The 23234-nt window shown below is 41.7% G+C and overlaps 1 protein-coding gene across 1 annotated transcript in view; it reads right to left on the bottom strand.

The window, feature by feature from the left end:
• LOC109919097 (guanylyl cyclase C) overlaps positions 1 to 23234 on the bottom strand; it is a 123209-nt gene that overhangs the window by 70780 nt on the left and 29195 nt on the right. The window contains exons 2-5 of the mRNA XM_048617333.1: positions 8581 to 8677; positions 6388 to 6502; positions 2568 to 2703; positions 1445 to 1530 (exon numbers count right to left, since the gene is read on the bottom strand). Coding sequence (XP_048473290.1) covers positions 1445 to 1530; positions 2568 to 2703; positions 6388 to 6502; positions 8581 to 8677 — 434 coding nt within the window. The remainder of the gene's footprint in view (positions 1 to 1444; positions 1531 to 2567; positions 2704 to 6387; positions 6503 to 8580; positions 8678 to 23234) is intronic.

The following is a 23234-nucleotide window of genomic DNA, read 5'->3' as shown; positions in this document are numbered from 1 at the left end:
CCTATCTGCTCCTTTATCCATCTTCCATCCACCTCTCCCTTTCTCTCCATTTATTTTAGAATCCCCTTCCCCTCCCCCATTTCTGAAGAAGGGTCCAGACCCGAAACGTCAGCTTTCCTGCTCCTCTGATGCTGCCTGGCCTGCTGTGTTCATCCAGCTCTACACCTTGTTATCTTGTTTCTCTGCAGCTGTTTTCCGTACTAGCTGTTTGTTACACTGTATGAGAGAGAGAGTTTCAATCCGAGAATTGGGCTTCACCTTGGACTGGGATTGCAAACAGTGCCAGGAACAACGTCAGCCTCCACACCAGCCGTCAATCGAGCGGTCTCCGATGGGCAGAAGGGCGTGAGGCATATTGTTTCTTTCCTCTCTTTTTCGTTCTTTTTACTTACTTAATAGGTGTTCCATTTTTCATCTTCTATTATTTCTCAATAAATGTTGGTATTTAAGCAAATTGCTGTTGTTGAGTCTTAGCTACATTTAACCAAATCCGAATAGAACCACTTGGATACAATCTGCAATCCAAGACAACTGTCCAATACAGCTCAGAAAGGAGAATGCAGTGAAACTTGACTTAAATGGCACCAGGTATGATGGACTTTGGTTATACAGAAAAGCTGAAAAAGCCAAGATGGTAATCTTAGTTTCACAGAATCCCTAATGTGTGGAAGCAGGCCATTCGACCCATTGAGTCCACACCAACCCTCCAAGGGCTAACCATTGAGCCACCGTGCTGCCCCAGTTTACTGAGGATAGTCTTGTTACATAAATTAAACCTTTTCTCTCCATTATCACTTGTGAGGGAAGGTCACAGAGACTAGATTAGTACTCCCTTGAGTACAGAAGAATAAGGGTGATCTAATTGTTTTGTAAATGATCAAAGGATTGAATGGGTAGGCAGAGAAAGAATCCAGAGCAAGGGGGATAACCCAAGGAAAAACTTTATCACATAAAGGTTGAAGCTGGAGGACAATTGGAAATCATAATATGAAGTTTGATAGATTTTTGTTAGGCAAGGAACTTGAGGGTTATAGAACTGTGGCACTGTAGTACAGAACACCTATGATTGAAATGAATGAAGTGATGGGCTTGAGGACTGAATAAATCTCCTCTCGTTCCTTTACTGAATCAGAGTTAATTAAGAGACATGTTCTAAATTGTGAAGCATTTTGATAGATTAGATAAGAAGTAACTGGTTCCTCACTGTGATCTCGAACTCATCCTCCGAAAGGGCGATGGATTCAACAGTAACTTTCAAAAAGGAATTGGGATAATATTGATTTTTTTTTTGTTAAAAACCTTATGACTGCCACACTTGACAGCAAAAACATGTGACATCGCATCTATCATGTGATACTGCATACTGTCTCATTACCATATCACACAATGAGACTTAACTCCCTTTACATCTAGGCTCTCTAATATGGCTGGTTAAAGAACTTACCTTTCTTGTTTTGACTGAGGTGTACAGAACAGTCAGGTTAATATCTCGATCTCCAAACTCATCCAGGTGTATTGGTCCCAAGGCTCCTGTAATCAAACCAGGTGCGATTTAATCCATTTCCTAGGTCACAATTTTCTCTAGCTACTCAGAAACTGCAGATGCTGGAGTCAGAATCAACACAGTATGGAGCTGGAGGAACACAGCAGATCAGGCAGCATCGGAGGAGCAGGAAAGTTGATGTTTTGGGTTGGGACCCTTCAGAACTGGGGAGGGGTGAGGGAGCTGGGAAATAGAGGGAGGAGGGGTGGGGTTGCGGGAAGGTAGGTGGGATGGTGATAGGTGGATACAGGTACGGAGTAGTGGGGATTGGTCTGTGGGAAGGGTGGGGCGGATAGATGGGGAAGAAGATGGACAGACTGTGTCAGGTCAAGGAGGCGGGGTGAGAGGGAGAGTTGGATATGGGATGAGGCCGTGGGAGGGGAGATTTTAAAACTGGTGAATTCTACGTTCAGGCCATCAAGCTGTAGGCTCCCGAGGTGGAATATGAGGTGTTGCTCCTTTAGTTTGTGTGTGGCAGCACTGTGGACCTGGAGGAGACCCAGGATGGACATGTCATCGAGGGAGTGGGAGGGGGAGTTAAAATGGTTCGCGACCGGAAGGTGTTGTTGATTATAGTGTACAGAGCACAGATGCTCCACGAATTGGACCCCGAGTCCACGCTTGGTCTCATTGATGTAGAGGACCCCACATCGGGAGCAATGGATACAGTAGACCAGGTTGGAGGATGTACAGGTGAACCCCTCTTGGAAATGAAAAGTAAGTTCACTCCTTACTTTCTGTTTAATTTTTCTTATTGTTCCTTATCCATCTCGTGTTCCCTATTCTCAAACACTCCTCTCCTGCTTTCTCTTCCTTGAGCTATTTGCTGTTTCTCAAAAATGACTTCCCCTCCTACACTTGTAATTCTTTCTGCCTTGATTCACCTCAACTCCTTCTGACCATTCTTCTTATACTTTTAACTGCAAAATCTCTATTTGCTTTTCTGTTATTCCCGCCTTTCTTCCAGCCAATGCCTTTTTTTAAGCCGGTAGAACAAGTTTGTTAATGGGAAGGAGATATTTACCTTGGAAGGTGATATTTCGAAAGTTTTCGCTGAAGTCAAATGGTTTCGGGGACTGATTTTTCATCAGAAAATTTTCAAGTACAGTACTGAAGAGCAGAACAGCATCATAATAACCAAGCATATAGTCGTTGTACATCTGAAATACATATAAGTTCAGATTTGAACTTAATAGCTCATAGGATAACCTAATGATTTCTGGATCTTTAACAGGTTATATTCCGATGATTAACACCAAAGAGAACATTACAACAGGGAATGCAGTATATCAGACGTGTTCCAAAAAAAAGCCTTACCTACTTCACCTACTGTCATAATATCTTCCCACAGCCCATGTGTATTTCTTTCAACAAGGACTCTACAACATAATTAATCTCCAACAATGGCCCATATATACTCTATTCTTTAATGAATCCTACATGATTCACCCTTTATTGATAGGTTAGCTGCTGAGACTATGTTAATTCATGTAAACCAATTAGGTATCTGATGTATGTATTTTTCAAAAGCATCAGTACAGAGGTCCATCAGTTTTCCGAAATGCACTTTTTTCCCAACTAATTATTATCTAAAAATGCAGTGATTCTCCTCTCTTCACTAGATTCTTTTAAAATACATGGACAAAATCCATTCAGACTAGTGGTTTTGTCCTCTTCACATTTGATTTTTCTTAACATTTTCCTCTTTTTATTTCAAATATAGTCATCCTATTTTTAAATTCATCATCAACTATCATGTGCAATGCCCTGTTCAATGACAAACTCTGAACAGAAGTAATTCATTAATATTTCTACCATTTCTCTATTACTGTATTGTTGCCTCTGTTATTATCAGGTCAATCAGTGTAATTATTAAATATTCACATCATGACATTACTTAAAAATTATTTGTTATTTTGTTTCATGTTCCTTGACAATTTAGTTTCATAATTTTTCTTTTTCTCCTTTGTTTTTACCTCTTTTTAAATCTCTTCATATTCCTCCCATGCATGCTATCCCCATTGCTCATGTCCATAATTCTCTTCACACAGGCTCCCATGTTGTTATCTATCTCCAGGGACACATTATTGTTTAGCTTGTTGTTTATACCTTTTTCCTTGATTCTGTTGAATGCAATGTTAATTATTTCCTATTGCTGCTCAGTATAATTGCTTGCTAATATTTTTGACCACTTTATTTTCCAAAGTTCTATTCTGATTCCGCCAGATTTGATTTTTGGTAATCTATTATGCTGGTCTTGACCATACAGACATCCTTCTCAATTAGTATCTTAAAGTATGTAAATTTATGATCACTATTTCACAGATGTTATCTTACTTATATAGAATCATACAATGGATGCAGCATACAAGGAGGTAATTTGGCATATCATGTCCACATCAGCTATCTGCAAGAATTACACAGTTAGTCTCGCTTAATCATCTTTTCCTTGTTACCTGCAATTATTTTCTCACCAAATAATGATCCATTCCCTTTTGAAAACCACAATTTGTCTGCACCATTCTCTGTAATAGTGCATTCTGGATTCTAATCAGCTGTTACATAAAATAGTTACTCCTCATGTCTCTGTTAGTTCTGTTGTCAATCACATTAAATTGATGTCGTCTGATTCTCAACCCTTTTGTGAATGGCACAGTTTCTATCCACTCCTTCTAGACCTTTCATGATTAAATACCTCTATTAAATCTCCTCCTGTCACTTCTCGAAGGAGAATAAATCCAACGTCTCCAAGTAACTGAAGACGCTATTGCTGGAATATTTCCTGAAAGTATTTTCTGCACCCTTGCTCATCATTCCTAGAGTCTGGTGTCCAGAATTGGACACAATACTCCAGTTGATGCCAAACCAGCATTTTATAATGGTGATCAGTACTTCCTTATCTTTGTACCCTATATCTTGATGTTTAAATTCCAAGATGGCAAATATCTTTGGAACCACTTTCTCAGCCTCCCACCTCCAATGTTACACCCCTGGGTCTCTCTGTTCCATGGACCCCTTTTAAAAATGTTATCCTTTATTTTATATTGCCTTTTCCTATTATTCCTACCAAAACGTACCACTTTGCAGATCACTGCATGAAATTCCTTCTGCCACCCTATCCACTCATTCCATCAGGCTGCCTGTGTTCTCTTGAAGTATATTACTGCTCTGTTACAATTTACAATATTTCTACATTTTGTGTCATGTTCAAATTTTGAACATGTGCCCAGTTAACTGAGACTAGATTTATATCAAAAAAAGCAGCAGCTATTGACACTGAAAAAATGAAATAAACCGATGCAGATAGAGTGAAATGGCAGTTTCTGAATGTCTCCCTGAAATGTTCTAGGCCGTTCTTTTATCCTCAGTCACCGCCTTTTCCTTCTATCTTCTCCATCTCATTCCCCGTTACCAGATCTAGTAGCAAATCCTTTTTAACATACTGAGATGAATTTTATGAGAATATTTATTTCTTGCTGGGGAGTGCAGCCTCTGAGGAGCAAATGGGAACACCCTAAAGATGTAACCCATTTTGTGCTTATCTTTACCTGGTGCACAGATCCTGCTGGTCTAGGCACCACCTTTCTGCCTTCCCCAGCACCATGGATTTCAGCAGTGGAGGTGGAATAATGACATCAAGCAGTCATTAACAGGCAATTTAAAGACCTCAATAGGCTACAGGACTGTCCTGTGCACTAGCTGTCTCTATCCTTTGTAATTTGGGGACAGGTCAAGATTGGACAGGAAATGGTTAGGTTGACCAATCACTTTTTATTAATTGAGCCACTGCAAAATGTTGGCCCTTTCACAATTGTAAAATGAACTTTACTTATAAGTATTAGGTTGCCATCCTTACAAACCAAGGAAAAATGCACTATTTTATTTTCTTGCTACTGTGACCAGATGCCTTGTGTCAATGTAAGCAGTCTATTTCATTTATTTATTCCGTATATACAATAAGATTATTAATAATCCTTAAGTTTGCACTATGGAGGCTTCAGCTAGGTTTCCACATTTGAAATCTGGGATGCTCGTGCATTGTATCACAGGTGCTTATTGTAATTCACTCCCTGTTGTATTTTCTGCAAATGTGCTTTAATGTAGCATAACATCAAACTATTTGTAGACCATTTTAGTTAGACAGGAAATTACATCGAGAATAAAGAATATCTGTGAGGGAGTTACAAGACCATAACCCAATAAAGAGATCTGATAAACATCTCGAACAGTATCTGAATACTTAACTTTGGATTTAACTTTAACTTCTACCTGTCCTCCCACACTCAAATACATTGGCAGGAGAAGGGCAAAAATTCATCCCATTGCATTTGAAAGGGATCTTTTTCAATTGTAGAGATTCTATAATTTCCTTATTCCCTTTACAGCTCCCCTGCTCAATTAATAACAGAGTAGCTGAAATCCCCCACGATCACTGTCCTATGTGTTTTACTACTTTCCCAGTGAGCCTTTCAGAAATAAACATGGGCAATAAACAACCTTTGATCGGACCAGCAACGGGTAGCTAGGGAAGTAATTACCAGCAGTTTTGAGACTCTTTCTGCCAAGACATGGCATTAATACCAGTACAGATGAAGTCTATCACCTCAGTACACCACCCTCCTGCGCAAGCACTAGTGCCAGAGTTCCATGTAAAGGAACTCCACTGTCCACACCAGTTCTTTAAAAGTGCTAAGTTATTTTTGAAGGAGAGATAAAAAAATTGGAGAGGAGGGATAAAGTGAAATAAAAGGTCATCTCTGTGGCAAGATGTAGAACATAAATCACACCTAGGTATTGGACTTGGCCCATTCTACATGCTCAGTTTAGGGAGATTTATTTCTTACCATTGCAGTGTTGTTGGCCTTTTGTGAGGTCTGGTTGTAAGCTGGAGGCAGTAGGGTTACCACCAGAACGTGTTCCATGTAATCCATTGAATCTGCCTCAGGAGAATACGTGTGACTATCAGAGAGAGGAATGGATAGAGTTTGAGAAAAAACAATATGGAGATCAACATCTTCCCCATCAATCTCCACCTTCACCACCCAACAGCATCACTTTGTTACCAGTAGTATGACAATACATAAACCCTTGAGGTGAATGACACAGCAGCCTGGTACGATAAGGCTGTAGGCTAATATCCATTGCCTGATTCTGGGCCAATGTTCTACTTCAACTATTTGATGGAAAAAGTGCTAATTGGACCAAGTGTTTTCTCACAATGTGGTAAACCATAGGTCCACAGTATGGTGTAAAAAGACACAGTGTAGTGAAAATGCCAGCTTCTGAGCATTGGCAGGAGGGTACAGGGGGACTTGTGATTATGGGACTGGCCCAGCAAATCCAAAAATTCAAGATGTGATTGGATTACATCCAGTCAACTGATGGTATTTATGCTGTACATGAACCTTCTCACACCTCTTCACCTGACCCTACAATAAGTTGGGAATATCGGTTCAACAAATTTGCTTATTTTGTGTTGGCATCGAAAAAGCCAATGACATACAGCAATACAGATGTTATTTTCGTAGAATCAAAGAAACTTACAATACAGAAGAAGACCATTCAGCCCTGTGCTGGTCCTTTGCAAGTGCAGTTTCCTTTTTTCTCATATACCCACATTTTGCTCACATCTTTGCAAATTCTTCATCCTCAAGTTTCTTTCTGTCACACATTTTTAATTATTTGTGGAATCTACTTCCACCATCATTTCAAGTTGAATGTTCCAAAGTTTAACAACTTTCTGAGTGAAAGCATTTATCCAAATATTCCCTCTCATTCTTTTGCAAATGATTTTAAATGAAGGATGTTGGTCATTGACACATTTGCAGAGGGGTTACGCAAAGCAAACCTCTCATCATATTGAAAACCTCTCCTAAGTTTACTTCTTCATCTTCTCTAGCCCCAATTACCCCCTAACCTTTTCACATATTTGATGAGGACAATGTACAGAGGGCTTTATTCTTTTGGAGTGATTATCCATAACACTAAAATGGCCCCTGCAGATGTGCAGATACAGCCACCAATGCTAACTGTCTATGGGTAATGCTGCTGAAATCACAAGGCCAGGATGCACTGTCCGTGCACTGCTTATTTCACCAGGCTGGGGCTGAGGGCACTGGGAATGCTGGGAGTGAGAGGCAGTGGGCGCTGGAGTCCTGACAAAGTCCTCCCTCTGGTGGTGTCTGTTTCCTTAGCTATCATCCTTTGCTACGCTTGCCCCATCACCGCCTTGACAGCCAGCTCTCTGCCTACTATCACTCTCCCTGCGTAGTGGTCCTTTCTGGAGCTGAGTGCCCGTGCCCAGGGAGCAGGCCTACTGTTGCATCTATTCCCCTGCACCTGCTGTCATACAAGACATGAAACACGTGCATGAAGATATAATTCCAATCAGAAACTACACTGCGCATATTCCAGTGACCACATTGCGCATTCTCCAGTCACAGAACTGCCGTGCATCATGTGGATAGGACACAGTTATAGGATTGTATATACTTCTATCACTTACAAATGATGCAGTTTTGACTTTGCACATGGTGGCATCTCCAGCCTTATTCTTTCTTGAACCATTGCTGCACAGGAGTGATTTTCAGCACAGATACAATGAGCCAAATGGCTTCCCTCTGCATCATAAACTTTCTATGTTTGTTTAGACATTTTAGAGGGCATTTTCTCTCTTTCTAACCAGAGCTTATACTTCACATTAGAATTATTTCTTTATTTTTCAACTTATACTGTGATGGTCTATAATGCCTAACTGTTTAATTTTCTTTCTTTATTTTACTACTTTGTACCTAAGTTTTTTGTACCTAGGTACCTTTTTACCTATGATGGTGCCATGTGTGGCAACTTTATACACTTTCCACTGTACTCCTGCACTTCAGTACTTAAGTACACTTGACAATAAAAATCTAAATCTAAATTCAATGGCAAAAGGCAAAAACTGCACAGTGCAGCATCTGCCTGGAACATGTAGATTTTGCTTTGTTAATGTTGACTTCTATGGCCAGTGAAAATAACTCTAAAGATATAGTACTTACTTGAACAGGTCTACCAGGATGATAATAATATCTTTGTCCATAGTAACTCCACTTAATAATGTCTCAATGTCACTATTTGTCCCACACAAAATGATCACTATGAGTAAAAATGGTTAGATTAATTGATTTTCTTCTTCTAGTTCTGTCCAAAATAACACAACAAAGAATGAGGCTTGAGCAGAAACAGCAATGTGAAAATGATTAGTTTTTTAAATGATATTGTTATAAGGACAAATATTATTTCAGCAAATTTCATGCTAATATTCACAATAGTGACATGGAATCTTTTACATTTACACAAGAGGATTGGTAGGGCCTCAGTTTATCTTCCTATCCAAATGACAGCAACTCTGACAGTGTGGTATAGCTGAGTGCTGCACTAGGGGATCAAATTGGATGGTTTGTTTGTTTCTGGGGTGTAATTTGAGCCCTAGCATTCTGACTCAGAGACAACACTGCTACTTGTTGAAATGTGGTTCAGACCCAAGTTTATCTGTGTCAGTTAGCAATGGGTGGCACAGAGGCTCAGTAGTTATCACTGCTGCCTCACAGTGCCAGGGATCCGGGTTTGATTCTACCCTGGGTGACTGTCTGTGTGGTGTTTACACATTCTCCCCACGTCTGCGTGAGCTTCCTCTAGGTGCTCCAGTTTCCTCCCACAGTCCAAAGATGTGCAAGTTGGAAGGATTGGCTATGCTGAATTGCCCACAGTGTCCAGGGATGTGCAGGCTAGGTGGCTTAGCTGTTGTTAATGTTAGATTTTGGGTAGGGGGGGTATTCTGGGTGGGATGCTCTTGTGTGGACTCAATGGCCTGACTGGCCTCTTTCCATGCTATAGGGATTCTATGGAATAGAAGGAGCCTGAGAGTCAAATCTAGTGCTACCCTCATAGCACATAGCTCCCAGTTGTAGGCATGAGCTGGAAAACGGGCACAATGACCCCAAAATTGCCCTTGCAATGATAAATAACCCCCCATCCCATATTTAATAGAACAAATACCCAGTTTTTATGCTGCAAGCATCCAAATTGGGCAGGGTCCCCAAAGAATCCTGCTCCCATAGAATCACAGAATGGTTACAATACATATTGAAGCCATTCAGCCTTCAAAACCATGCAAGCTCTCTACAAGAGCAGTTTAGTTGAACTCACTTTCTAAATCCTGACCCCAAAGGCTTGCTTTCATTTTCTATTCAGTATCTTATTGAAGGCTTTTTGAAAGCCCTAATTTCATTTACAGTTATGACCCTAGTTGATGTTCCTACAAGTCAGACTCCAGAATGAAATCTAGGCAAAGCATGCAAATCATATGTGTCCCTGAACTCTTAAGAAAATCACTGAAGGGACGAAGTGGTGTGAGAGTTAGACAAAAGCAAGGATAATGATGTGATGGACTGGTATACCAACGCTGAAGGGGGTGGGTGAAGGGTAAAAGGACCATAGAGTATGCAAGGACATTGTTAGAGTCATACAGTCAGAAAGGTCTACAGCACAATAAGGCCTTTTGGCCCCTCTGGGCCTGCACCTTTCGAAACAACTATGTAATCCTGTTTTCCAGTCTTTGGCCCATAATCTTGTATGCCTTGGTATTGCAAGTGTACATCTAAATCCTTCTTAAATTTCTGCAACTCCTACCCTTACAAGCAGTGACTTTCAGATTCCTAGCACACTATAGGTGAAAAAATATTTACGCTCATCCCTTCTACACCCCCTGCATCTTACTTTAAATCTATGCTCCTGGGTCATTGATCCCTATACCAAGGGGAAAGGTTTCTTCCTGTCTATCCCCCTCATAATTTTATACATCTCAATCATTCCTCCTCTCAGCCTTCTCTGCTCCAAAGAAAGCAACTCCAGTGTGTCCAATCTCTCTTCATAACTAAAACTCTCCAGCTCAGACAAATTCCTGGTAAATCTCCACTGCACCCTCTCCAGTGCAATCATATCCCTCATGTAATGTGAATTCCAGAACTGCAAACAATACTCCAACTGTGGCCTAACCAATTTTTTATATTGTCACAATGTAAACTTCACAACTTTAATAACTTCATGGATTGAAAGAATCAGCAAAATTTTTTTCTGGAATAAACTGTTTCGAGATGAAAAAGACATGCTGTTATAAAAGGGATTGAAAGCAACATGCAAATTAGCCATCCCTGAAAACGAACATAACCAATCTGTTTCCTGAGAGAAAGGAGCTAACAACTGCTTTGATGTCTGCTTGATAAATTGGATGTTTTATTGACAAAAAGGTCAAGGATTGTCCTGCAGAAGTATTTAAGGAGTTAATTGCAAGAAAAGCTGTGTTTTAAACAGACAGCAAATCCTGAATGTAACGAGGAACAAGGGAGCTACTTCTGATAAGAAGGCAAGCTTTAGATATGAGGTCTCCAGAAAGGATAATCAGTGTTGGAGATGGTAGAATATATTGAATCATCAATAATGTCACACCACAAACTCAAAAGTGAGAAATTTGGATATTAATCCATCACCAGAACAAGTCAGTCACAGAATTTCAAAGAATAACCCTACATAAGGATTGAACCCTGGACACTTCCTGAGACAGACCACCATTGGTGGAAACAAAAACCAAAAGAAGGGCAGATGCTGTAAATCAGGAACAAAAACAAAGTTGCTAGAAAAGCTCAGCCGGTCTGGCAACATCTGTGAAGGAGAAAACAGAGTTAACGTTTCTGGTGCGGTGACCCTTCCTCAGAACTCATTGGTGGAAATCTGACCAGATTATATCGGCCACGAGTTACCTTTAATTTAGCTACTTATTAAGAAATCTCACAGACAATCAAATACTGAAACAATGATTTAAACTTTACTGCATGTAGCTGAAATAACTCCACAGAGGCCGCTATGCCATCACCAAGTCACTCTTTATTTACACATGCATAGTACTTGACACTGGTCTGGCCTCCTTTGAGCCATCTCTCAGCATGAGCAGAATGCCTGACACTCCTGTTTATATCTGTCAGCCTGGGCTCCCTGATTGGACCACATTAACAGCCCCAATCAGGGAACTTATATTCTATGAGGTCTGAGATAACAAGGTGTAGAGCTGGATGAACACAGCAGGCCAAGCAGCATCAGAGGAACAGGAAGGCTAACGTTTCGGGCCTAGACCCTTCTTCAGAAAACTATGAGGTTTATCTGTTTGACCTTGTTACAATTGCTGCAGTGGCAACCAAAATAAGAGCCCACAAATAAGCAAGTTAAGCCTCACAACCCAACTTGGCTATTACCCAATTTTCCCATACAGGGATACATCCTTCGCAAATTCAATTTGTCATGACCCCTCAGGATACTATATGTTTAATCTAGTAACCTTAAAAGCTCCAGTGAGAACACAGAGTCGTCGAGATGTACAACAGGAAAACAGATCCTTTGGTCCGACTCGTCCATGCTGACCAGATATCCTAAACTAATTTAGTCCTGTTTGCCCCATATCCATCTAAACCCTTCCTTTTCATGAACCCATCCAGATGTCTTTTGAATTTTGTAACTGTACCCACCTCCACCACTTCCTCTGGCAGCTCATTCCATAAAATTACCACCCTCTGCATTAAAAAGTTACCCCTTAGGTCCCTTTTAAATCTTCCCCCCCCTCATCTTAAACCTATGTCCTCTTATTTGGACTCCTCTACCTTGGGGAAAAGACCTTGGCTATTCATCTTAACCATGCCCCTCATGATTTTATAAACCTCTAAAAGGTCACCTATCAGCCTCCGATGCTCCAGGGAAAATAGCCCCAGCCTATTCAACCTCTCCCTATTGCTCAAAACCTCCAATCCTGGCAACATCCTTGAAAATCTTTTCTGAATCTTTTAAACGACATTTTTCCTAGAGCAGGGAAACCAAAACTGAATGTAGTATTCCAAAGTTGACATAACCAATGCCCTGTACGGCTGCAACGTGGCCTCCCAAATCTATACTCAATGCTCTGACTAATAAAAGCAAGCGTACCAAATGCCTTCTTCACCACACTGCAATTCCACTTTCAAGTAACTATGAACCTGAACCCCAAGGTCTCTTTGTTTGGCAAGACTCCCCAGCACCTTGCCATTAACTGTGTAAGTCCTGCACTGATTTGCCTTACCAAGATACAGCAACTCACATTCACCTAGATTCATTTCACAATTTACTATCCTATCTAACTTTGTGCCATCAGCAAATTTAGCAATAATGCCAACAGTGCTACCATCCAAGTTATTCATGTAAATTGTAAAGGATTGAGACCCCAGCATTGTTAAATCTTGACAACTCAAAAATGACTACTCTCTGTTTCCTGTTAGCTAGCCAATCTTCTATCCTTGCCAGTGTGTTACCCCCTATGCAAAGGCTTTAACTTTCCATAATGACCTTTCAAGTGGCTTCTGGAAATCCAACTACAGCATATTCACCGGTTCTCCTGTTTGCTTAGCATATGCCACTTTCCTCCAAAAAAATTCAGTAGATTAGTTAAACTTGATTTCTATTTTACAAAACCATTTACTAAGTGCCCTGCCATAAAACAAGCAATAAAAGCTTCTAACATCTTCCCCACAACAGGTGTTAAGCTAAGTGGCCTGTAGCTTCCTGCTTTCTGTTTCCCGCCCTTTTTGAATAAAGAGTTACATTTGCTAATTTCCAACTGAATGGAATCTTCCCCAAAACTGGGGAATTTTGGAAAATTTAAATCAGCGCATCATCTACCTTGCTAGCCACTTTTTTTAAGACCCTGAGATGACATCTAGTTGTCCTCTTGTCTGATCTTGTTCCTATACTTGCTGAAATGATCCTTAAACATTTTTGAACAAGAAACCTCCAGTTCTACAGCTTCACTTTGTATCCAAGGAGGATTGGAAGATACAAAAACAGAAATTGCTGGAAAAGCCCAGTGGGTCTGACAGCAACTGTGGAGAGAAATTATGTTTTGGGTCCAGTGACGCTTCTTAGAAGGATTGGCAGATCATGGTCAGTAACTTACAGGATTTCCATCTACTCTCAACATTCATGATGCATCCATCTGGCCCTCGTGATTTATGAACTTTTAAGAAAAAAACATCATTTCTATACCCACTCCCTCATCAATTTTTAGCTTATCCAGCATCTCATCCACAATCACTTTCACAACAACTTTGGCAGTATCTTCCTTGATGAAGACAGACTCAAAATATTCATTTTGCATCAGCCTTTATCCCAGCAAATCATCCTCATAATCTGTAGGTAATGAGTAATGAACAAGACTACTTACAGCAAGGTGGGCCAGACAACAATACAAGTAAGGAGTCACAACTTATGAGCTTTGTGCAGGGTCAATATGCCAGTCTGATTGGTATAACTAGAGAGATGCACCAGGGGAAGGTGGAATAGTAAACATTAGCCAGAGAAGGCAATGCAGCATTTATAGGCAGAGTGGTAAAAACAACTTTGAGAAGTTGAATTTCTGTTGAAATAATTATAAGCAGACAGCGATTTTATTTTGGAAAGCAAAACAAAAGTGTAATATTGCCAACACAAATGATTTGAAGCTATAAGTGCCCGATAAATCTTGGAATCAGCATGTATTTTCCCATTTGTTGACAAATTGGGCAGAATCTTGTTAAGGAAGTGGGAGTCTTGCGAGTTGGAGAGCTGGCAAGAAACACTCTCCCCAGTGCCCCTGCCAGGTAAGACCTGCCGAATCATATGTCATCTCTCAGTGAGAGATGCTGATCAATCGGGGCTGGCAGCTCTTTTCCTCAGAGCCACTACCAAGAAAGAGGTGCCCGCTGGCAGAGGAAAACTGCTTGTGCCCCAGGATTGTAGATGACCCAGGGCAAAGGTAAGTCATTTATGTGAAGGTGGGGTTCTTGGGCTAGAGAATGTGGGGAGAGGGAATTATCACCAAGATCACTGCATGGCAAGAGGTCCACTTTCCATTGGGTTAATTCTGGCAGCACTAAGGTAAGCCCTTAAGTAGTTCTAAATTGATCTCTTAAGGGCCGCAACTGGCAGAGAGATGGCAAGATCAACCATGGGCTTCCTGCCCAAAACTTAATTTTAGTGGAGGTGAGAAAGTGGTGGAATTTGGATAAAATCAACATGGTTCGATGGGCTATTTTAAGGGTTCTTGCATCTTTTTCCCATTTTGTCTGCTCACACCATTAGCAGGCCACAGTGCAGCATTCCCTCAGAACCATACATGTGACAATGCAGCACTTTCTCACCATTCACCTGGCAGTCCCACTGTCCCTCAGTATTTCCATCCCTGACAGCACAGCATTCCCTCAGTACTGCCCGCTGATAATGCAATCTTGATTTTGTCCCTCTAACTATGCATTGTGCCCTCAGTATCAACTCTGTGACAATAATCTAGCATTGCCTCTATTATACACCTCTGACAGTGCCTCTCTCCTTAGGTGTTTCCCCTCTAATAGTGCAGTATTCACTCAGTTCTGTCCTCCTATAGTGCATGTACACCAGCATTGCCATTTTGACAGGGGAACCCTTTCTCAGCTATGCCCCTCTTATAGTGCTCTCTGAATTCACCCTCCACTTTTTTGGTGCTGTGATGAAATATCAGCCTAACTATCCTGATGTGCCCAAGTCTCTGGGACTTCAACCTTCTCACTCCGAGGCAAAAGTGCTTCAGTGACAGTGTGTCAAGTAGGAGCCTATCTCCTGTCTTTAGATCACGTCACACATAGGTCCAAGTAACAATCCCGAATAATAAAACTACCCGTTGGCTCACTTTGTAGTCGAGGAGTTCAGATTTGAGGTTCCGACCTCTGTCAATGGTGTTTGCAGCACATACAGCACAACAGCACAGGTTCCACTGCCACTTGTGAAAAAGGGAAAGGTACAAAATAAATAGATGCCACTGATCACAGTCTTGTGGATATCAGGTGAGGATTAGATTGAGCTATGATGTCCTTCATGCCCGACTTGTCTTCTGACACTCATGGCCTTGGCACCAACATGAAGAATGCAATTGCAGCAGGAATAAAAAACAATGCAAGCCCATCTTGGTAGCAGATCAGTGATCTCAATAGGAATCAACGAGCACAAGCTAAGATCATAGTCCTTACAGTGTGGAAGCAGGTAATTCAGCCCATCAAGTCCACACCACCCCTCCAAAGAGCACCCCATCCAGTTCCACCCCTTACCCCATCCCTGTAACCCTGCATTTCCCATGGCTAATCCACCTAGCCTACACACCTTTGGATTGTGGGAGGAAACCAGTGCACCTGGAGGAAACCCACACAGATACAGGGAGAATGTGCAAACTCCACAGACATTGTCACCAGAGGAATCGAACCCAGGGTCCCTGGCACTGTGAGGCAGGATACTAACCACTGAGCCACAGTGTCACACTAGTGAAACAAAGCGATGTTGCTACAGTAATGTCACTGATTCATTATCTCACCCACAAGCAAGATTCAACTTAAATATGGCAGAATTATTTATGTTTGCAAACTTCCAGTCCATCCTCAAATTCCAACTAAACATTGCAACAATGTGCAATGTCAAAGGATGTCAGCTAATATTCGTGCGAGTATGGAAGTATACTTTGTGACATAAAATATTGTTTATTATATGTTAATGTTGAGGTCTGTTATTGATTAATAAAATCCTCTGTTTCCTTATTAATGTAGTTTTGCAGTTACAACTGTCCCAACATATAGCTTTTAATGTGCATGAGCAAAACAAAACCAGCAGGCCACATAACGCCCTCAAACACTCTCCTGAGAAAAGCAAAGTCTGCTTAATTATTATTGCCTGCGCTGTATGGGGAGGCTACTTGGATCGAGAACAACCGATTCATCTGGATGATAAAGTCTACATGTTGTAAAATTTTTATTTCCTGTGTTAATTCAATCACTTTAACTACCTAAATAAACTATCCAGGTCAATCTCCATAATGATCTAACCCAAACAATTTAAACATATCAATTCATCAGGTCCCAGGAACAGTGAAAGCAAAAGAACCATGCACAGTGTACAGCCGAAAACATTCAGAGGTGTTTTACCAATCCAACCAGGACACAAACTACAAGAGGAGAGATGTTGGAGAGGTTGTCATAACAAAACTGAAGTGATTTTGAAGAGTAGCTATTTGAGGGCATTCAAATCGGTAAAGTTTCAGTAGCAGGCAGAGAGAAACAGGTGTGAGATCATGGAGGAATTGTGAATGAGGATAGAGTTAACAAGGAGTTGAGTGATGAGGATTCTCTGAGGTCTGTGAGGGCAATGGGAGTATGGGATTTCCACAAAATATAAATTTCTGAATAAATTGTGAGCTTAAGTAATGCAGAGCCTTATTGGCTGGTAAAGAATGTTGAAGAAGTCAAATTGGCAACAGGCCAAACATACCAATGAGGATTTTGGTGGTAAGGGGCCTCTGTTGTGAAATAACTCCACAAAGGACAGAATCCCGTCACAAGTCACAGTTGGAAAGGCAGTCAAAGATCAGGGCAAATGTTGCTCCCACACTATTTGCGAGTTTTGCAGCTTTCCTATGGCTATCGTGCTCATTCAATACTGTTGCACCTAAACTTTATATGTCACTGGTCTTGACCTTGCATCAACCATGCCTCTTACCCATGCAGCACCATTCCCATGGTTCCTTCACCAAACTTTGTCCCCTGAAGTAAACTGTCTCTCTCGCTGAGCCGGTCTTGCGTCCAGCACTGGCATTCCTGATGCCGCTTCACCTTCCCCCTCAGGTCCAGGAAGATCAGATTTAACCTGGTGCAGACTCTACTTCCCATTAGCAACTCTGCCTGGAGCCATCCCTGCAGTTGCATGAGGGGTGGTCCAATAATCAAATAGGAACCAGGACATCTCGTGAAGCTGTAGGCTATTTCTTAAATCCTGCTTTCAAAGTTTGGACTTTCTACCAGACCGTTGGATGATGGATAGTATACCGCTGTTCTTACAGACAAATAGCATTTAACTTTAGGAATTATTCAAATTCCCTGCTGGTAAACGATGGCCCATCATCTGTGAGCAACACTTCTGGGGGTTCATGTGTTGCAAATGATGCATGCAGTTTTTATATCATTGTCCCCGTATTTGACAAATGAACTCTATGCACGTCCCACCGCTTTGAGTGGGTGCTCACAATGACTAAGAATATTGAGCCATGAAAGGACCTGCATAGTCAACGTGTAACTGAGTCTAGGATTTACCTGGCCATTCCCATGCATGTGGGGGAGTTGCTGGTGGTAATTTGTGCCCTTGTTGGCACTCTGGGCACTGCCCTGCCAATGTAGCTATGTAAGCAATCCAATCCTGGCCACCAGACATAACTTCTCGCTAAATTCTTCATTTTGGAAACCCCTGGATGATCCTGGTGGAGTTCAGCCAGTATCTGAGAGCAACCTTTGCTCAGGACAATCAGTTTTGCTCCCCATAATATTACGTCATCGGCTACTGTGATCTGGTGTCTCTGGGTCCAAAAAGGTTTAAATTCTGGCTGTAGTGGCCCTCCACAATTGCTAGTTGGCCTCCCAGACGGTGTTCCTGGTTGTAATTATATGCACTTAGTATGACAGCCCACTGCTGAATTCAGCCTGAAGCTATAGGTGGCACTACCCTTTTCTCTTTAAGTAGACCTAGCAGGGATTTGTGGTCCGTTACTATGACAAATTTGCGTCCTTAAAAGTATTGGTGGAACTTCTTGATTCCAAATAAGACTGCCAAGCCTTCCTTCTCTATCTGAGCATATTTATGCTCTGTGGTAGCCAAAGTGCTGGATGTATATGCCATTGGGCTTTCCTCTCCATTGGGCCACCTATGAGCTAATACTACCCTGAAGCCATAGAGGAAGGAATCACATGTCAGTACCAGATATCGTTTGGAATCATATTGTACCAACGCCTTAGAGGATGACAGCTGTTTCTTCACTTCCCTGAAAGCAACGGCTTGGCTATGCGACCTTTTCCAAGACTGACCCTTTTTTAAGAGTTGATGTAAAGGTGGACGCCATGTTATGTATGAAATTTCCTTAATAATTCACAAACCCAAGGAAAAACCTAACCCCTGGTACAGACATGGGAGCTGGGACACCTATGATCGCTGTCACTGTATCTTCCAATGGGTGTAACCCAGTCTTGTCAACTCTGTAGCCCAAGTGGGTCACTTGGGGGTGCCTGGAACACATATTTTTCCCTCCTGATGCACACGCCGCCTTGGAGAAATGTCTAAGGACTATGTCCAAGTTCTCTAAGTGCTCCTTATTGGTCTCTCCTGTTATTAGCACGTCACCTGGATAAATGGCAACCTGGGTAGACCTTGTAAGATTTCTTCAAAAATCCACTGAAAAATTGCACAGGCTGGCAATATCCCTGATGGCAGTCTTGTACATTGGTACAACCCCTTACAGGTATTAATTGTAGCATGCGTCTGGGAATCCTCATCTAATTGCAATTGCAAGTTCACATAGCTCATGTCTAGATTTGTGACAGACAGACCCCTGCCAGCTTTGCATATGCAAGGGATTGAGTATTTATCCAGCTGTGGAAAGTGGTTTACCATTTGTTTAAAATCCCCACAAAGGCAAACCAACCTGTCAGGTTTCACAATTGCTATGACCGGTGCTTCTTATTCTGCAACCTGGAGTGGTTTGATGATTCCTTCACTTTCCACCCTTCAGATTTCTGTCTCTACGTTTGCCTGTAAGGCAAATGGCACTGAGTGGACCTTGCAGAATCATCAAATTGCTCCCTGGTCAAGATGTAGGGTGGTCTTGGCTCCTTTGATGGTCCATAGACCTTTCTGAAAAACGTCCGGGTATTTAATTACGACTTCACTCAGGCAGCCACTTTCTAATCGAAAAATGTTGAGCCGATCAAGGTGAATCTTTCTCAACCAATTCTGCCCCATCAAGCTTGGACCCAAATTTTTTACTACAGTCAGTGGTAATTGAACCAGTTGCTTCTCATAAAAGTCCAGAACAGAATTTGTACCCTTTAATCTGTAAAGGTTCCCCAATATAGGTTCTTAGTCTAGCCAAGGTCTTGTGCAAATTTAATGCTTGGAGTCCACAGTGAATTTTGTTAAAGACTGGTTCTGCGATCACTGAAATGGCCGCACCAGTATCAACCTCCAGTAGAGTCAGATGACCATTTAACCAGATGTTTATTTTGATTGGTTCTGATTTGCATTGCTAAGCTGTTTAACTGTCCCAAACCAGATGTAGGGGACTTGCCAGAGTGTACGCTCTCCCGGAAAACTGCCTATGAGTTCTCAGTCAGTTTAGGTCAAGTGGGACTCTTTTGCAGTCTCGAGTCCACATACCGGCAGCAATTACATGGGCTTGTCGGCCTGGATCCTGAAGAAAATTTTCACTATTTGGCTGAGGCTTGCCTTTGTTTTGGGGTTTTTGCTGTGGGCTGACCTAGAGTCCTTCTGTTCAGGATATGTCCTGAGTGAGGCCATATAATGTCTTCACTCAATTGGTATTCCCCAAGATCAGTCAGACTGACAAGGGTGTTCACTTCCATCAGAATACCCTGCAACTCATATACTCCACTTGCCGCATTGTCCTATGATAATGCCAGTTGTAGTGTCTGTTTGAAGTCCAATTGGGCTTCAGCTAGTAGGTCTTTTTGCATGGTTACATCATTCATTCCACAAACCAAATGGTCTCTCACCATCTCATTAAGGGTTAGATTAAAGTCACATGCCTTTGCCAGTCTTCTTAACCTAGTCAAAAATCCTTCTATGAATTCCGCTAGTCCTTGAATTGCCAAGTAAAAGTGATAGTATCTCTGATTTGGAGGAGGCTTGGGGTCATTATATTCCTTTACTACATCTGTCAATTCTTGAAAGGTTTTAGTATCTGGTACCTCAGGAAAGGTTAGGCTCCGAAAAACTAAAAAAGCTGAGGGTCCATAAGCTGTCAGGAGTCTTACTCATTGGTTTTCATCTGCCCCAGTGTGATTTGCCCAGAAAAAATAATGCATCTTTCCACATACTGAACCCAGTCTTCGACCACAGATCATCAACAGATATCAAATGACTCAAGCTTCCCAAATAACAGCATGATGCCAGAAATGCTTACCCCAACTCAAAGACAACTGTTGCAAGCAAATTTCTTCAGGAACCTGCTTTTCTCTTGTTGCCACTGAAATAACTCCACAGAGGCCAGTATCCCATCACCAAGTCCCGCTTTATTTACATGTCATTGACCCTGATCTCGCTCCCTCACAGCCAGCTCTCATAGTGAACAGGATATCTGACACTCCTGTTCTAATCTGTCAGCCAAGGCTCTCTGATTGATTAACAGTCCCAATCATGGAGCTCATATTCTATGAGGTCTACCTGGCTGACCTCGTTTCAATCGCAACAGTTGTACAGGAAGATGAATTTAGTGTGGTGCTCTATGCTCACTACAAAGACAGCAACAGATCAGACTGGCCCAATAACCAGGCAGCATGGGATGGGGCCTGAACTTTGCAGTTTCTGTCAGGAGCTTAATACGAAAGTTTCAGTTTCACTGAGGCACCTATGGAACAGTGGTATTATCACTGGGCTATTAATCCAGGAAATCCAAGTAATGTTCTGGGGACCTAGGTTCAAATCCTGCCATGGCAGATGGTGGAATGTGAATTCAATGGTGACCACAAAACCATTGACGATTGTTGGGAAAGAGCAATCTGGTTCAGTAATGCCCTTAGGGAAGGAAACTGCTATCCTTATCAGGTCAGTCTGACTGCCCTTGGGCAATTAAGGACAATCAATAAATGCTGCCCACATCCCATGAATGAATAAACAAAAATGCTGTTTATCTATGAGTAGTTTTGACTCATTTGTGGCGTCCTGTCAGTAATAGTCATGGAATCTAAGATGGGGACAGGAACGTTGGATGTTATCAGATGAAACAGAAATGTGTCCCATGCTCACAGATAATAATATGGAGAACAGAAAATGCCGGTGGAACTCAGCAAGTCTGGCAGTATCTGTAAAGAGAGAAAAACAGAAGAACAACAATAAGAATTATATTAAACTCGAAACGTTAACTTTGCTTCTCTCTCCACAGATGCTGCCAGACCTGCTGAATTTCTCCAGCACGTCAGTATTTATTTTGGATCTCCAGCATTTGCAATCCTTTCTGAAGAAAGTATGTTCTGAAGAAGGGTCACTGGATGCATGTTCACAGTTCCTTGAAAGGAGTCCCACGTGGACAGGATAGTGAAGAAGGTGTTTGGTATACTTGTCTTCATTGGTCAGTGCATTGAGTATAGGAGTTGCTTCAGGACATTGGACAGCCCACTTTTAAAATACTGCGTGCAATTTAGGTCTCCCTGCTACAGGAAAGTTGTTGTTAAACTTGAAAGGGTGCAGAAAAGATTTATATGGATGTTGCTAGGGTTGGAGGGTTTGAGCCATAAAGGGAATGCTGAATAGGCTGGGACTATTTTTCCTGGAGCATTGGAGACTGAGGGGTGACCTTATAGAGGTTTGTAAAATCATAAGGGGCATGGATAGGGTGAATAGTCAAGGTTTTATTTCCTCAGGGTAGGAGAGTCCAAAACTAGATGGCATTGGTTTAAGGTGAGAGAGGAAAGATATAAAAGGAACGTAAGGGGCAACTTTTTCATGCAGAAGGTGATGCACGTATGAAATGAGCTGCCAGAAGAAATGATGGAGGCGGGTATGATTGCAACATTTAAAAGGCACCCACATGGGAACACGAATAGGAAGGGTTTAGAAGGATATGGGCCAAATGCTGGCAAATGGGACTAGATTAACTTAGGATATCTGGTCAGCATGGACATGTTTGACCGAAGGGCCTGTTTCCATGCTACGCAACTCTATCACTCTATGTGAAACAATAATTCTGTTTTCTGTCCACAGATGCTGCCAGATCTGCTGAGTTTCTCCCTCAACTTATGTTTTTATTTGTTTCTATTATATTTTGCTTTCAGATGATAAGGAGAATATTGAACTGTGAATAAGTGGACAATCAAGAATGGTGTCTTGGAGCACACTATAACTGTCAGTACACAATGGGAGGAAAGTCACTGGATAAAATATATTGGCTTAATTGGGACAGACAAGAATGGATCCAATATATGTCAGTGAACCAAAGGGAAGGATGAAGTAAGTGGAAGATTGTCTCTTGACAGTCATGGAGAATGAGAGAGTTAGTGTGCCGTACAGCATAGTCACACAGTATATCTCTGTTGTCTCTGACCAGGGTGGGACCTGACAGGAATTGGTGGAAAAAGTGAGAATGGAGTTTGGTGGTGATATTTACATTCAGGAGGAGGGAAGGCAGTGGAAGGGAAATGAAAAATGGGGCAGAAGTGAGAAAGAAGGGAGGGTTTGGAGGACTGGGATTTGACAGAAACAGAGCAGTCTCTGAGGTAAGATAGAAATTGACAATATCAGCAAGCACTGAGCCAAAGAAAGATTAGGGAGTTGTCAGGACATTGCACAGAATTGACAGCTCAAATTGGGCCTCATTGAAGTAAAAAAGATAAGCAAATCACTTCAGATAGGACTGGGAGTTCTGAGTAGAAAAGAAAATTCACGTGGTGCAAACGAGGGTGGCAGCACAACATATATATTCTGAGACAACAAGGTGCAGAGCTGGATGAACACAGCAGGCCAAGCAGCATCATAGGAGCAGAAAGGCTGACATTTCGGGCCTAGATGAAGGGTCTAGGCCCGAAAC

Source organism: Rhincodon typus, chromosome 37 (assembly GCF_021869965.1).
Source record: "Rhincodon typus isolate 14 chromosome 37, sRhiTyp1.1, whole genome shotgun sequence".
Lineage (NCBI taxonomy): Eukaryota > Metazoa > Chordata > Chondrichthyes > Orectolobiformes > Rhincodontidae > Rhincodon > Rhincodon typus.
The sequence above is the reverse complement of the archived record's forward strand: the minus strand, read 5'-3'. Positions and strand labels throughout refer to the sequence as shown.